This window comes from Dryas octopetala, chromosome 8, assembly GCF_963921425.1.
Source record: "Dryas octopetala chromosome 8, drDryOcto1.1, whole genome shotgun sequence".
NCBI lineage: Eukaryota > Viridiplantae > Streptophyta > Magnoliopsida > Rosales > Rosaceae > Dryas > Dryas octopetala.
The window spans coordinates 7,656,075-7,672,553 of record NC_141373.1 but is presented as its reverse complement, the minus strand read 5'-3'; the positions used below and the strand labels follow the sequence as shown (position 1 = coordinate 7,672,553).

The window sequence follows — 16,479 nt, the reverse complement described above, 5'->3', positions numbered from 1 at the left end:
TGATTCAGACATAATGTTGGTTACAAAATTGTTCAACTTGATACCAATAATACAAGCAAAGATATATGCATTTATATTTGGCTTCCCGAAAACTTGTAACAAGCAAAAGACAAAACCTTGCAGCTAACCACTCTCACAATTTGCTTTGGCCTTTGACCAAAACCTGTAAACACCATGAGCTTGAGGCTGAGCTGAATAAATACTCAACTGTAGTTAAATCTTGAAACAAGCAACCTGATTTAGTGGTAACACCTTTCTAATTGGTGACTACAGCAAATGAATGAATGCCTCAAACAGATAGAATATTTGGAGGGGATTGTGGAGAGCCAGTTTCAAGCAAGAAGCTTCTGCTACAATGTGATCTGGATGTACTTGAAGATGAAGCAAGATATCTGCCATCCCCACTGTGAAAAATCATGTCATTCCTATGCATTTTCCCTTTACTAGTCCTTCCTCTCCCTTCAGTTTCTTCGTACCCTTCATCTCCCACAGCTGCTAGAAATCCGCTATGCATCGGGTCTGAACTCTCATACAAAAGCCTAAGCACCTGTTTAATTGAAGGCCTATCCTGGCCTTCTCTCTCGGTGCACCATCTCACAATAGACACGATGGTCTGTAGCTGATCCAAATCATATGAATCCCGTATACTGGGATCCACTAGATCAGGTAGCCTTGATTCTGATGCCATGTATTTTTGCGACCATTCAACCAAATTCCTGTTGTCTTGTATTGCTCGTCTTGCAGTCACTATCTCCAACAGTAAGACACCATAGCTGTATACATCACTTTTCTCCGTCAGCTCTCGAGTAACCACATACTCAGGATCCATATAACCTGAAGCCATCCAACATTCTGAAAGTCTTTAGCACAAAATTATTTAAGTTCTTGTTCCAGACTATTAAATAGATTTTTCTCTAACCTGGAGTTCCCCGGATATCAGTATTTACCGGTTCAAAACAAATAGAACCATCTTTTGAAGCATGTAGAAGGCCAAAATCTGCAACCTGGAACCAAAATAAAAAAAGGAAATTAAAGGGATTCTTGGCACACATTTTCTGGATGCATCCTTGCCAGAAAAGAATAAGCTTAAAAGTAACATAATAGTGTGCATCCTTCTTGAATGCCTCTTATTTAGAGATGAGAAAATTGAGTCACAAGTGACTATCACATCTAGGATCTATCAAGGGAACTCATCACTCTCCATCAAGTTGTTTAGAAACTAATTTAAGACCAATGAGCTTAAATTCATATATTAAAAGTTACAGGTGCATCCAGCCAGTACAATACCTTGGCAACAAAATTTTCATCCAGTAAGATGTTGCTGGACTTGATATCTCTATGGCACAAAGGAGGATCACAATAGAAATGGAGATACTCCTGCATGTCAGAACAGCAAGTTAGGAAGGAAAATAAATTTCTTCAGTGTGTGTTTGTAAACTGATTACGAACAAATCTGGAAGCTCATGGACAAAACAAGTCAGTCAAACAATGAACATAGTGCTGCAAATTACCAGAGCATTAGCCACGTCAATGGCAATTTGGACTCTAGTCCGCCAACTTAGAGGAGTTCTATTTGGAGCTGCATAATATGAGACCAAACGTATTCAGAATACATGGCCTTAAAAAAGTGTTGCTTTGTAAACAAAATCAGAGAATGATTTTATTTCTGTCTTCCATAGCATTTGAATGCCTGAATTTATCATCCAGAAAGGAATCAATAACCATATTTAGTGTGATGTCACCAAGATTTAGAAACTTATGATGTTAAAAATCATCATAACTGTGTGTGCGCATGCAAGTGTGTGCGATTGAGAGAGAGAGAGAGATCATAAGACCAACAAATATAAGAATTGTCTTCAAATGCATTGAAAAACACCATAAAATCATCCTCTTCCATAAAGTGGTTTTACAACACCATTCTCAGAACAAAAGGATTCAAGAGTCAGAGAAGCATACAGTGAAGATGATCCTTCAAGCTACCATTTGCCATGTATTCATACATGAGAAACCTGCCATGGGACACGTAAAGCATTTGGGCAGGTACATGAGGTCCAAAAACATACACAATCAATAGGCAAATATAATATGTGGTTTATAATTACTTGACACAATATGAGACGATTGTATATAATTATATTAGAAGTATTTACACCACTGACAAAGTACCCTAAAGGTTAAACCCTAATAAAGACTAATAAAAGAAAATAATAAAGCCAAATAACATGTGCTACACATGGTTTCCAACACATACATACATAAATTATCTACCTTTCATGTTTGTCAATGCAGAAACCCCTTAGAGCAACAAGATGACGATGATGTAATCTCGCAAGAAGCACTATCTCTCTGCAGAACTCATGCTCTCCCTGCTCTGAAACTTTGTTCATCCGCTTCACTGCTGCCACTAAGCCATCACTAAAGTGAGCTTTGTACACAGTTCCAAATCCCCCTTGTCCAATGGTAGTGTTGAAATTGTCAGTGGCCTTTTTTATCTCCTTGTAGCTGAATTTTTGGAACATAGATGGAGGGCCTGCACTTAAATCCCATCCCAGAGAGGTCCCCGAACAAAATGTTTCATTTACAGACACTGGTCATCAAGAAAGCAAATTACAGGGAAAAGGCTAGAACTTTACCTTCCTGAAATTTCCTTATAGGACGAGGTGGAGGAAATGATTTTGAAGATGTCTTATCTATATCCTCAAAATCTTCTAGCTCTCTGCTTTTCCTACGAATAAGAACTATCAAGACTAAGAGCATCATTACAGCAACAGCTGTTACTGCAACTCCAATACCTGGTATCAGTGTGAGGTGGTAGGGGTGGTGTTTTTCACTTAGGGGTAGACCCAACAAGTGTTGGCTCGGGCTAGCAGCCACCAACGGACTTGGGGAAGCCTTGGGGGTGGACGATGAGGATGGCTCTGAAACTAGCAACACAATTTTTAACAGAAAAACACAAATCAATAATTGTTTGGATACATATGGAACAAGAAACCATTTATATAATTGATGCCATCTCATAATTACTATGAATGGTTAGTTAAAATCTAGATCTGCTGATTTTAAAATCACTAGGAAAACATTCATAACAAAAGTAGTGTATTGTACATTGTACAGGTATATGTGATTCAAAATAAATACATATATAAGGATCGCTTCTCTACAATATGTTTCAGGAAAAAATGATGTATTGGCTTAAATATCCTAATAACCTGCCCTTTAAACGTTTCCAGATACATTAAAGCTGTTCCCAACAACCAGCCTTTCCACCAAAGAAAAAAGATCAATGACAGAGACAATAGTTAAAGGAGTTCACACTATTTGAAGAGGCTTATCAGTATCTCACCAACTCTGGATCCACAAATTCATACTATTCCAGTTTTACCAATATGACGTCCCTTTTTCATACTAATGACTGAAAATTATTAATAAATTATTATTAAGCTGTGGTTAACACATGAAGCATAACATAATGATTTCCACAAACAAATTAGAACATAATGATGCTTTCTATAATAAAAAAAAAACAGTGAATACTGCTTTTTTGGCCCAAAAAAACATTGAATACTAAATAAAAAGGTAACACAGTTTTAGTAAACAATGGAAAACTAGCACCAGGTATTTGTCACATTCTGTTTGATACAAACTAAACTCTCATTCTCTGCGAAAAATATCCATACCTGGTAGGATGTTTAGCCCCTGGACTTGAAAGAAACAGCTTGCAATTTCAACAGCTGAAGCATCATCAACTTGACTTGCCAGTGCTGCAAAAGTTGCGTCACGACAGGTACTCAATGTTATATTATCTTCTGTTCCTAATAGATGATGAAGATATACAATGCCAGCATTTAAACACTTCTTGCAATTACTTTCCTCTGAAAGTGGTACTTTGCAATTTTCCATGACATCAGGGAATTTTGGAGACTGCAGCATCTGCATGACAGTTGCTCGACCCTTACACTCATAATTTACTGGAATTTTTGTCCCGAACCCACAGAAAGCTGTTGCATTTCGGGGAACTCCATACAGTTCTAAGGTTTGTGAGATGGAATGGAGGCAGATGTCAGATAAATTTGAAGGAACCCCTAAGTTGCTTGTTGCATTTGCATATTGAGCAATGGAAACTGCAATGAAAGCATTTATATAGCGGCAACACTTTCCTCTGTCATCTTTATTAGAGCACAAAGAGGCTACCACAGTCACGTTTGATCCACTCAAATTTAAGGGGCAATCTGCAAAAGTAGAAGTTATGGTCCAGCATGAAATTTACGTATATATATAACAGCCTTGGAAATGAGATATAAGATTCTGCACAAAAATAACCCAAATCATGCATTTGTTGGCAATGTCCAATCCAATGTATTAACATACAATTGTTTAGACTCCTTCATTCAAGGTCCAGCACATCTGAGTGTTGAATCTCAAAACATGCATTTTTTTATTTTTTTGGGTTACATTGGAGGGAAACAAACCCTAGACCTATCCTAATCCTAACCCATTATCCCACCCACCCTCACCACTTGGGCTAACCCCAAGGGTTTCAAAACGTGTTTGTTTATTAGCAAATAATATCACCAATTCCAGGATTGGTAGCTCTATATATTTCAAAAAAGAAGAAAAGAAAAGCTTCCCATAGAGAAGATGGATTAAGCACATTTGTCACTTACCAAATAAATTATGACTCAGCCGTGCACTCTATCCATGAATGAAGATACATTTTGTTGGATTATCCAAACAGTTCATTTAACTACTATTGTAATAAAGCTGGAAAACCTTGACAGGGCACCAATAAATTTTCTTTCACTTGTCAAGGAGTATTGCATTGATGCAATGCTTGATTGTGCACATCATATTGGTATAGGCAGCACCAAGCAAGCACATACAACTCTTGATAAGATCAGCAACCTTTTTTTTTTTGTTTGTTATATATGTTTTTATGAAAGACAAAACTAAGATACTTATGTGAGACAATAATAATACTGAAACAGTTGGAATTCACCAGAACACAGAAGGATTACTCAAACTACAGAAACCCGTTGCAGTATAACCACTTTGGATATGAACTCCTTAGGAAAACCAAAAATTTGTGGAAGAAAAAACAATTTGAAATTCCCATTAAGCTAAACAGAAACAAATACAAGTTTAGACGCAAAAGTAAGCTCAAAAGTAAAACACACCATGGCCAATAACATATATCCACACAGAGCACCTCTACCAAATGAATGAGTTAGTAAATCCCAGAAGCCCCAGAAAATGATACATATTGTAAATGCCCCATTAAAATCACAGCACAATATTTTTCCTTTAAAAAGGGAAAGCCAAAAAACAAAGTCGAGAACTAGAAATTTTCTCTTAGACCCATCTCCAGAATGACTACATATAAACCCAAAATGGGTTGCTGAAAGTGCCCAAAACATGAGCTATACAATGAGAATGAAAAGGGAAGCAATAATAATAAATAAGTAAATATAAACGCAACCTCTTCAGGCACTAAAAATAAAACAAAACCAAAACACAAGAGCCATTGAGCCAAAGCAGATGTATAGGAAACAAGAGTGACCCAGAAAATTGACTAACCTGCCATTATTGCAGGTAGTAGCTGCATTCCAAGAAATGCAAGAAGACCCAGCAGGGAGCCCTGTCCGCACACCACCATTGCCCAAACAAAGAGGGAAAGTTCAGCTCACCGAGAGAGAAAGAGAAAGAGAGAGAGAGAGAGAGAGAGAGAAGTGGGGTTCGCGAAGAAACAAGGACATGTAAGTATGTAAGTGCATTTGGGAAATAAAATGGAGGCTGCGAGTGCGAATATATTTGTGTGTAAGAGTGTGAGACTGAAGAGAGAGAGAGAGAGCCAGAGAGAGAACCAGTGAGGGCGGGTCTTGTTTGACTGTGGAGTGGACTAAAGTCTGGAATGGGACCCACCCTCTCCCTCGAGTTTTCGGAAGTCGGAACTAATAATTTCTTTTCTTTCAAATTTATTGCGCATTAATATTATCTTTTTGGTCTGAATTCTGAAAGCAGAAATAAATAGATAGTGGGGACTGGGGACTGTGGGGGTCATTGACTCATTGTCTTCACTCTTCAGGGAACAGAAATAAATAGATACAAAATCCAGTTTATGTAAATGTAAAATGCTCTTCTTTTTTCTCCATTTTGTAGTTCATATTTTTGGCTTTGGCTTAGTGGTATCAATTTTTGTTTAAGGTTATGCATGTGTAGATGGATAATGGAGATGGGTGGTAAGTCCAAAAGTAGTTTTGATTAATTTTATCTCATTACTCCATTCATAAATTGAAAATGAAAATGATTCATTATTAAAAATTTAGAAAATAACCCTTGTTTGTAAAAGAAAGATGATTATTCCTTTTTTGCATGAGGAATGAGCTGCGATATGCATCTAGTTTTTAACTACAAAAAAGGTTCTTATTAAAAAAAAACTTCTAAAGGAGATTACTTTTGCATTATCTTGAATCATTTCATCATAGAACTTTGTTACTGAAGAACATTCTGCACTTAGTGCAAAAGTAATTTGTACTCCAGCACAATTCTCCTTCCCTTTTCTTTTTTCCTACAAACTGTAAAAAGGCTGCTCCTTTTTAATCCTTTTCATTCCTTCCCTGATATCACAATAATGATTTATATCATTTTTCTTCTTGTTTTTGTTGAAAATTTCAGCAACTATTGTATCATAAAGAAACTATAAATGAGACATTTGTGTGCCTTATAATTGATAACAAATATTCACTTGCAATGTGGATCATAATGGATTGTGATTGAAATTTGACATAGAATGAAAATTGGAAAATACATTTCTTTATTGAAATATTCTACGATGCCCGTGTTGATGTGTCCAATCATCTCATCTCAGTGACAGCATGTGAGGGACTTTCATCCTTGGAGTTCAGGCAGAAGGGGCAGCTAGAGAACACCAAGGAGGTTCATGTGGGACCCACCCACCCACCCACCCCACAACATTTGTTTTGAACTTTTGGTTATGGGTTTTTTATTATTATTATTATTATTTACTTTAATAGAATATTCGGTGCATGTCTGTGACTGAATTGTAAAGTCACAAAACCAAAGGATGGGCAACCTTAGGTCTGTTGGGCCTTGGTGATGAATTATGATGAATGTTGTCTGTACTGGGTTGCCACAGACAAATGAATAATGATGTCCTGTAGCATATAAAGACAGTCCCTTCAAAATTAAAGATTTCTTTTTTTAAATGAAAAAATACATACACTACATCACATAGTTGGAATCCAGTTAGTAATGTAGTTTAATAACCTGAACCAGCCCCTATTTTTCAGACATTATTTGAAGAATTATTTCACTACCTACAATGTATTTTATTATGTTCAGTTTGAGGCAATCCACATCTTGACTTATCTTAATCTTTTAACTCATTATATTATTCTCCTTGGTCACTTGAACTAACTCAAACGCTTATTAGAATTCAGTTTTTGTTTACAGAGTGTAATTGTTCTGCAAATTGCTTAGCCAAGATGGGCCTTAAGGTGTGCTTAGGTTATCATGGGCTTTAGTCTCCCCTGATAGTGTGCAGTCTTTTCTGGATGATTGTGAAGCATGCCTATCTAGGCCCAGGTTGATTGTGCAGTTTCTTTTCTTTTTGGGCTTCGGCCTCTATATCTTTTTTGCTGCAAATTTAATCATTTTTTTTTATGCAAATAATCATTAATTTTCTGCTTTTAGTTAGTTTTTCATGCAATAAGTGCCTTCTTAAAATCTCAACTTGTAGGTTTCTGGATGTGGACCACCATCGCTTCTTAGGGTAAAACTAGGGGTGGGTTCGGATCGGTAACCGAACCGAAACCCCTAAACCGAAGACCGAACCGAACCCCTCCGGTAAGCCTCCACGGCAACCGAGACCGAGACCGAAAAGCCGGTAAACCGAAGAATCCGGTCGGCTCGGCTCGGTTATGGGCCTAGACCGAACACATGTTGGGCCATGTTTTGGGCCACATTTTGGGCCATTTTTGGGCCACATTTTGGGCCATTTTTGGGCCTTGACTCCATTCACTAATTTAGTATAATATATTAATATTATGATTTAGGGTATTTTTAATTAGTTTATATATATTAAAAAACATATAAATTAAAATTATAGGGGTTTATAAATTTATATATGTTTTATATAAATTATAGAAATGTATTATATAAAATTATAAATTATTTATTAGAAATGTATAAGAAATGTATTAGAAATGTATAAAAATGAATTATGTAAATGATTTGTTAAATATATTCGGTTCGGTTCGGTTTACCGACGGTTTAAGGATATAGGAACCAGGACCGAGTCCGAACCTCCCGGTTCGGTAGTCAAACCGAACTTCCGGTACGGTTTTATTTCGATACGGTTTTTTTCGGTATCGGTTGGGCCGGTTTCGGGCTCGGCCTCGGTTTTTCGGTCAACCCGACCCAGCCCTAGGTAAAACTACTCTTTAAGAGGACAATTTGTCGAATTTGTAACTTATAAGTTATAAAGTCTTCTAGATATAAAGCATGCAACTTAGGTGGGATGGGTCATATAACACATTCAATTCTCCAGAGAAGGAAGCTGCTTCAAGCAAAAAACTTTAAGACAATCGGGAAAATTCTCCTTTTATTCATGATAAATTACATGGAAATTTTTTTTTACTAAATTTTAGGATCAGGAATAACAAAAACATAAGCATATTACATCTTACATATTTGTAATCAAATATATATGTATTATGAGAATGCAGAGTGTGTTTTACCTTATATTGAAAAATTATAGTTTTGTATAAATGCTTATAAGCATCTTAAGTCTTCTCTTATTGGCAATTTAATTTTAAAATGAATACTTAAATTTGTTCATAATTTCAGAACAAATTCACTTATTTGTATTAGATGGAATAGTCATACATGCTACACATTATTCAATATAAGTCATTTACATATTTGACTTAATTAACCCAATACATCACAATGTTGTTGAAGTGATTGTTTTTTCGTAATTGACTTGACACTTTATTCCCAATCAAGACAACACTGGTTGTTCCAAGGCCGCCGAAAGAATCAAGAGAGCTACATGCTTGGGGTAGGTCGACCTCCCATTAACTACAGCCAAGAGTCCAAGACTCCTCCTCTATATCCTATGCCCCGTTCTTTTGTCATTTAAAATCGTTGATTGCTTGTGGTGATTGCTGTTCCTAATCATACATGGACTGCAATTAGTCTAAGCAGAGGTTACAAAAATTCTAAATCAAACAAATCTTGTTATATTTGCTTGATGTTTAACAGTTTAAGTCAAGCGATCAAATTTAACTGTCATAATTTTTCGTTTACAAAAAACAGATTTACAACTCAATCATCAATTTAAACAGACCTTTAATTATCCACCCATAAAAGAAAGATCAATTTGAATTAGAACAATACTTGAGTCACCTATTGGGGGTACCTCAAGGTCACTCTATCCCCCCCAAATTATGATTTCGGCAATGCGGGTGTATAATCGAAATCGTTCATTTTTTAGATCACCTATTATAGATCTTCTCTATAAAAAATTAACTCAATCGGAAATCGTTTGGTTATATAACTGTTGTCGATTAAATAAAAAAAATCAACAATTTAGTAAAAAAATCACTATTTAATTGAAAATCATTTATTTTTTTTCTTTAATTAACAACAGTTATATAATTAAACGATTTTCGATTGATTTGATTTTTTGCAAAAATAATCTTTAATATATTATCTAAAAATTGAACGGTTCTGATCATACACTAATACTGCCAAAATTAAAATTTAAAAAAATGAGGTGACCTTAAGGTACCTAAAAGTGACCCAAGTATTATTCTTTGAATTAAACAAAAAAAAAAAAAAATAGCGATGCACTTATATGATAAGCAACAATGGCGGCGCTCAAAACCAAATATGTACACACGAAAAAACAGCACATTTTTCATGTAGGAGAGAGAGAGAGATTAAAGAGTCCAGAGTCATAGTCTCATAGACATAGACCCTTTCTCTCTTTGTAACCATACCCAAACACTTGCAATGGAGCCCGTAACTTCTTTTTCTTCTTCATCATTTTCATCGTCTTCTTCGTCATTTTTTTTTATCGTCTTCTTCTAGCTTTATAGTTATACCACTAACATTGTATATGACTAATTGACTCACTGACCCATCTCAATTTTCACATGCAGAGACTCATTCTCATTGCAGCTCTGTTAGCTGCTACTTGTCTCTTTGATCTTTCTTCAGCCCGCAAGGTCTCACTCAAAACCCATTTCAATTTTTGCTACTTTTCACATATTTTCTCAACTAAAATCGACACCAACCCATTTCACTCTGTTTTTATCTGCAATTTTTCACAGGAGGGTCAGAAATGCATAAAAGACAGCGAGTGCGACTCGGGATTGCACTGCGAGGCCTGCCTTGCAGACGGCGATATAGTCCCGAGATGCACCCGAATCAAACCCATAAGCCCGATTTCTCGGGTACCTCTGCAAATCGCTTGATTTCATTTTCAGTTTGGTTCTTGGTTCCTGCATGTTTGTATAAAAAAAGTTTGTGACTTTTTGGTAATTTTGTGCTTTTTTCTGGGCATAATTACTGAACAGGTTAAGGGGCTGCCGTTTAATAAGTATTCATGGCTGACAACCCACAATTCGTTTGCGAGGTTTGGTATGAAGTCGGCCACGGGGTCTGTGATTTTGTCTCCTACTAATCAGCAAGACTCCATTACCGACCAGCTTAATGTATGTGTTTCTTTCTTCTTTGATTAATTTCTTGGGAATTAATTATAAGCAAATCCTTGTTTGATTCTCGGGAAAGTTCGAAAGAAAATGAATAGAGATAGTTGTGGATTTGTGTGTGTTGTTTTGCTAAGAAGGATTTGAAGACAGTTTGAAAAAAACAAAAACAAAAAACAGAGCAATTTTCAGCGGTGATCAGTACTCGTCGCTTGTCGCATTGATAATATTCAATGGTCTGATAAAGCAAGTGAACATCATCAATGCAAACCATGCCAGAGTGGCAGAGAGAGAAAACAGAGGGAAAAAACACAGATGAAAATGGTAGCTTTTTAAAAGTACTTGCTCTGCCCAAACAAATAGAGTTAGGTTTTGAAAAGGAGTGTTTGAATTTGAATTGGAGATGGCTCTAAAGTCTAACTAGGGGAGGAAATATTCTCTTAGTAGATATTTTGTGAATTAAAATTGTTGAGTATTACACTCGGATAACACGTAACATGCTAAATATCAAATAAAAAATTATTAATCAGTTAAGTATAAAGGAGATTATGTTCGTACATAAAATATCATTTGGGTTAATTGGAGTTAACAATCTTATCAACATGTAAATTGTTGAGAGAGAATATCATGGGGAAATTAAGAAATCAAAATATAACAATATATAGGATCGTGAACCTCTTCACTTAATATCAATTATTTTTGAGTTGAATATTCTAATTTTGTCATAAATTTCCACTTGGAATAAAAATTGAGGTTGGCTAGTTGAATTAGTATATCATATGAAATACTAGTAGGAGGTTCATTAGGGCCCTAATAAGTGATAACTAATAATGGACACTTATGCACGTGGGTTGTCATGCTACCTAAGGTTTTGATTATGAGATATAGGAATGGGGTTTGAATTTGCCAATTTGGGTAGGTTTTCCAATTTATATCTCACTTTTAATAAGTCTTGGCTTATTATTGTGTAAACCTATTCGTTTAGGAGTTTTTGGGATCACATAACCACTTGGGAATGAAGAAAATATAATTCAAAATTAGGAACTTTCTTTAAAAGGAAGCAAAAAGTCTAAATGTGTAATACTAGGAGAGTCTTGGCTTGCCGGCAAGAATAACAATATCAAGTTGTGCTCGTAGAACCTTGGAAGGAACAAGGATGGGCCAGAGGGTTAGACTTTAATTTTACCTACCATTTTTTAAGACCAATGTTGTCATATGAATTAGGTGTGTAACGTGTGTTTGACTTTGATAGTTTCCTCTTCGTGGAATATATTCTAATTGAGCATGAAGAGAATAAAAAGACTTTTAATGATTAAAAGCTCTAAAACATGAACTTTATATGTACAAATATATTATATATGATGACGATTGTTGCTTGCAAAATACATCCACCATGCTTGCTTTATAATATAAGCATCACTCTTGCAAAGATCGAAAATAGACAGCCCCAAAGGGAAGCAGTTTGGAGTTAGGACCCATTAACAAAAATTTAAATAGCTAGTGGGAAAAGAAATTTAAAATTCTCTCTCTCTCTCTCTCTCTCTCTCTCTCTCTCTCTCTCTCTCTCTCTCTCTCTCTCTCTCTCTCTCTCTCGTATCAAAGAGTATATACTTTAGTTTGTGTTTAAATTTTTCATGTATTTAGCCAAAACTGTTATTAAGATAACAATAATGTTCGAATTACTAAATTTGTTTATCAAATTATGTGTAGTTAGACATATCCGTTTTTATTTGTTAAAAATAATTAATTAGTCTAAGAATGGATCTAAATTTAAATAAATAAAATTATGTTACATCATTTGATAAATAAATCCTTAATAAATGTAATAGTGCATCAATATTCTTAAAAAAAATGTTATCAAGCAAAAACACCTTCTTAAAAAAGCATTCCCAAACAAGCCTACTCCATCTGGCTTTTATTTATTTTTCATTTTATTCAAAATTTTACGTCTCATGTTGCAGAACGGTGTTAGAGGGTTTATGCTGGATATGTACGACTTCCTAAATGATATTTGGTTATGTCACTCGTTTGGCGGCCAATGCTACAACTACACAGCTTTTGTAAGTATATGCAATTAATTAAAAGAAATTCAGAAACCATTAATAATTTCTAATTAAAATGGCTTCACTAATTAATCTGATTTATGATCACCAGCAACCTGCCATAAATGTTCTGAAAGAAATCAAAGCATTTCTCGAAGCAAACCCAACAGAGATTGTGACCATTATCATTGAAGACTACGTAACTTCACCAAAGGGGTTGACCAAAGCGTTTGATGGTGCTGGCTTGAGAAAATTCTGGTTCCCAGTGTCGAGAATGCCCAAAAATGGAGGAGATTGGCCAACAGTTGATGACATGATCCAGAAAAACCAGCGTTTTGTGGTCTTCACTTCTAAGCGAACAAAGGAGGCTGATGAAGGGATTGCCTATGAGTGGAACTACGTGGTTGAAAACCAATGTGAGTCCTATTGCTTATAACTTTGTTTTGTTCCATTCGTTTAACATGGAGTTTCGTGTTTATATTTTCTGTGTTGAGATTGTGTACGTTTGTGTCAACATTACGCCGTTTAAATTCAAAACTCAAAACGCTCAGGACTTGTTTCGGAATGTTTGATAGCGTTTGACAGGAAAAACTAGCTACAAGTATTTTTTGAGAAGCATATATATTCCCTTTAGAATGCTTTTAGATAGTCAAAAATACTTTTGGTAACACTTTATAGGAATAGATAAAAGTGTTTTTTGGGTTGTCTAAGCACTTTTTAGAGTAGGAAAAGCACATATATATCCAAGTGCTCTCTCGAGAAATGCTTCCAAGTACATTTACCAAAACTTTGATTTTTAATAAAAACATTTATGTGCTTCTAATAAAAGTGTTACTAGCAAAGACACTTCCTATATAAGCATTCCGAACAACACCTTTATGTGCTTATAACAAAAGCACTATTAAGTAAAAGCATTCTCAAATAGCTAGCCCCTTAATCTTCAAAAACCAATGTTTTGAACACTAAATATAAGAGATATCATCACAAAAACATAAGCATGACGTGTTATTTCTTTGAAATTTTTGTGGTTCCAATGCTATTAGAACGAAATGTGATGTGAATTTAATTGGAACTACAGATGGAGATGGTGGAATGAAAGCTGGGTCGTGTCCAAGCCGTGCAGAGTCATCTCCCATGAACACAACAACAAAATCACTAGTCCTAGTGAACTACTTTCGATCTGCCCCAGACATAACCCAGTCTTGCAAAGACAATTCAGATCCACTGCTTCGCATGGTCAATACCTGTTATGATGTGGCTGCTAAAAGATGGCCTAACTTCATTGCTGTTGATTATTACAAAGTATAATATGGGATGCTTTCTCAAAATTCACTTACAAGCAACACTAATTAGGTGGATGCTCAATTTAGTATTCACTTATTTATTTATTTTTATGTGACCAAAACCTTTCAGAGAAGTGATGGTGGGGGTGCTCCTAGAGCTGCAGATGCGGCAAATGGCCATTTAGTTTGTGGGTGTGGAAGCATTGCCAATTGCAGGGTGAGTAAAACATATGTATAGGAAATTTTAAAAATTAGTCCCTTTTCGTGTCATTGTGTCAATTACGACTTTATTCCTTCTTTTTAGAGTCTTGAAAATTAATATAACCATTTTCCTTCGAGTAGTTCTTTAAAACTCCTTAAGCATTGTTCGACAGGGTTCGAGCACTACTCGATGAAGGTTCGAGCACTACTCAATGAGGCTTTCAAACATTACTTAAGAAATATTGGAGTATTTCTTGATTGTTATATTTCTAAAATTCTAAAATATGGACTAAATATCTTTAAATGACCCCTATTTTCCTTATTTCCTAAAATATACTGTACATAAATTATGGATAATGTTTTGTTATTGAACGGTCCGACATATTTCATTGTTAGATTATCAATTTGAATAACACATTCAAAACAATTATCTGTAACCTAAGTGCACGCTACTTATAATATGTATTCTTATGTGCACACAGGCCAATGTGAGTTATGGAGTATGCATACCTGAGGCTGGTATCATCCCTGCAGGTGCACCAGCAGAACATGAAGCTAGTTTTGGTTATCCAAATAGGGGACCAGTTCAAGTGCATTGGTTGCTTGGGGCTGTTGTTGTGACCCTTCTTTTGTTGTTGTCTTCATTATAGATTTTGTAACCTCAACTGTCCTCTTCTACAATATTCATAGCATTGGAATTTGGATTACGGTTTAATGGGACTCATGTGATTCTTAAAAAGAAGATATATTGTATAGAAAAACGCCATCTTCATGCCTGTTTGCCTGTTTGGGAGTCACTTTTGGAGGCAATCTTTTGCCATTATGCACATGGGTCTTATATTTGTTTAATTTGTGTTGGGTATAACCGTATAACTGCTTAATTGATATATAATTGTCATAATTGGGACAAATTTGTTTGGTGAACATGTGACTATAGTAAAGCATCATCTTCATATCTCTGTCAACTCTAGCTGGCTGCAGAGGTATAGATGGGCTCCTCTGGCTGGGAATTGGAAGGTTTGAAGTTTCAACTTTATGATTTAGAAATATAATTGGTAGCACTTTGGGTGTGGGGTATTACTAACTTACATGTTGTAATATAGATAGAGGATGGGTACGTTCATAGATATAATTATATTTAGAAATATACACATGTTATAATATAAGTATATTAGTGTTAATAATTATTTGGTTTCTCAATTATTATTTTTAAATTTAAAGACTAATTTTTAATTTCATAAATAAAAATATTTCCAAAAAACTAAATACATATATTCAATTACAAACTTATTTCTTATTAATTGTTATTTTGAAAAAAAATTATATTGACATCGTTGATTAATTTTAAAAATTATTTCTTTGATTTATTAAATAATAATATAAACTTAAAATAATTAATCCGCCCGGCACAAGCTGTTATGAACTAGATCATGAACCGGGTTAAGGGCTTACAATTTTAAATAATTGGGCCAGCCTGGCCCTACTATTAAATGGGCCGCCCAAGCACAAATGGGCCGGCCCGGCCCGGCCCATTATACGCCTCTAGATGTGAATAAAGTTCACATAGCTTGAAGGCTATTTTGTTTTTTTATTTATTATTATTATTATTATTTTTTTTTTCAACTTAGTGCTTCTATATATTTGCCTTTTCCATGCAACCTATTTATGAATTTATTTTTACATGAATATTCTATGTAAAAAAAAAAAAGGGGGAAAGTAATGGCTCAACCAATTACAATATTAAATTAAACCGCTCCCGGCCGTCCTGAATATGTAACAAGATCAACTGGTTTTTACTTCTTCCAAGCAATTTAAAGGTCATTTCTGAAACATTCATGCATATATATTTAATCAGGTCGGTAAAAGATACTGAAAGAATATCATAGATAATAAGTACCATTAAATCATGTAAAATAAAGCTGTCTCGATCTTTCTTCCCAATATTATATATTATAGGCCCTGATCTTCAGCAATATATTGCAGCTAATTGCAGACAAAATATAGAGGTGGTTATCAGAGCAAATTCATGCACAAGGCTTTTGGTTCCCTTTCTTAACCGGCCATCACTCACACACACACACACACATATATATATATATATTTGGCGTCTATCACACATATATATTAATTCCAATAGAAATTAAAAAGATTTTGCTTTAAGGCAATTATACAAAAACATATTCAAACATCACACATCAATTGATGAATTAAGATGATGAA

General features: G+C 35.0%; 2 protein-coding genes across 3 annotated transcripts; one reads left to right on the top strand and one right to left on the bottom strand.

The window, feature by feature from the left end:
• Positions 1 to 83: 83 nt before the first annotated feature.
• Positions 84 to 5,777, bottom strand: LOC147276741 (putative receptor-like protein kinase At1g49730). Of its 2 annotated transcripts, none has more exons than XM_086254556.1 (9): positions 5,575 to 5,777; positions 3,678 to 4,229; positions 2,634 to 2,924; positions 2,269 to 2,530; positions 1,957 to 2,009; positions 1,512 to 1,579; positions 1,288 to 1,377; positions 920 to 1,004; positions 84 to 834 (listed from the first exon to the last, which is right to left on the bottom strand). In XM_086254556.1, exons 1-9 carry the CDS (start codon positions 5,651 to 5,653, stop codon positions 290 to 292), a joined length of 2,025 nt encoding a protein of 674 aa, XP_086110682.1. In that variant the 5' UTR covers positions 5,654 to 5,777; the 3' UTR covers positions 84 to 289. The 2 variants fall into 2 exon arrangements, with proteins under 2 accessions (XP_086110682.1, XP_086110683.1); XM_086254557.1 differs by having other exon boundaries at positions 2,634 to 2,918.
• A 4,154-nt stretch (positions 5,778 to 9,931) lies between these two features.
• On the top strand, positions 9,932 to 15,088 carry LOC147276740 (PI-PLC X domain-containing protein At5g67130-like). The gene is made up of 9 exons (XM_086253972.1): positions 9,932 to 10,044; positions 10,185 to 10,250; positions 10,356 to 10,478; positions 10,602 to 10,739; positions 12,695 to 12,793; positions 12,888 to 13,191; positions 13,854 to 14,077; positions 14,189 to 14,275; positions 14,742 to 15,088. The coding sequence occupies exons 1-9, from the start codon at positions 10,036 to 10,038 to the stop codon at positions 14,907 to 14,909; spliced, it is 1,218 nt and encodes a 405-aa protein (XP_086110098.1). The 5' UTR covers positions 9,932 to 10,035; the 3' UTR covers positions 14,910 to 15,088.
• The last annotated feature ends 1,391 nt before the right edge of the window (positions 15,089 to 16,479 follow it).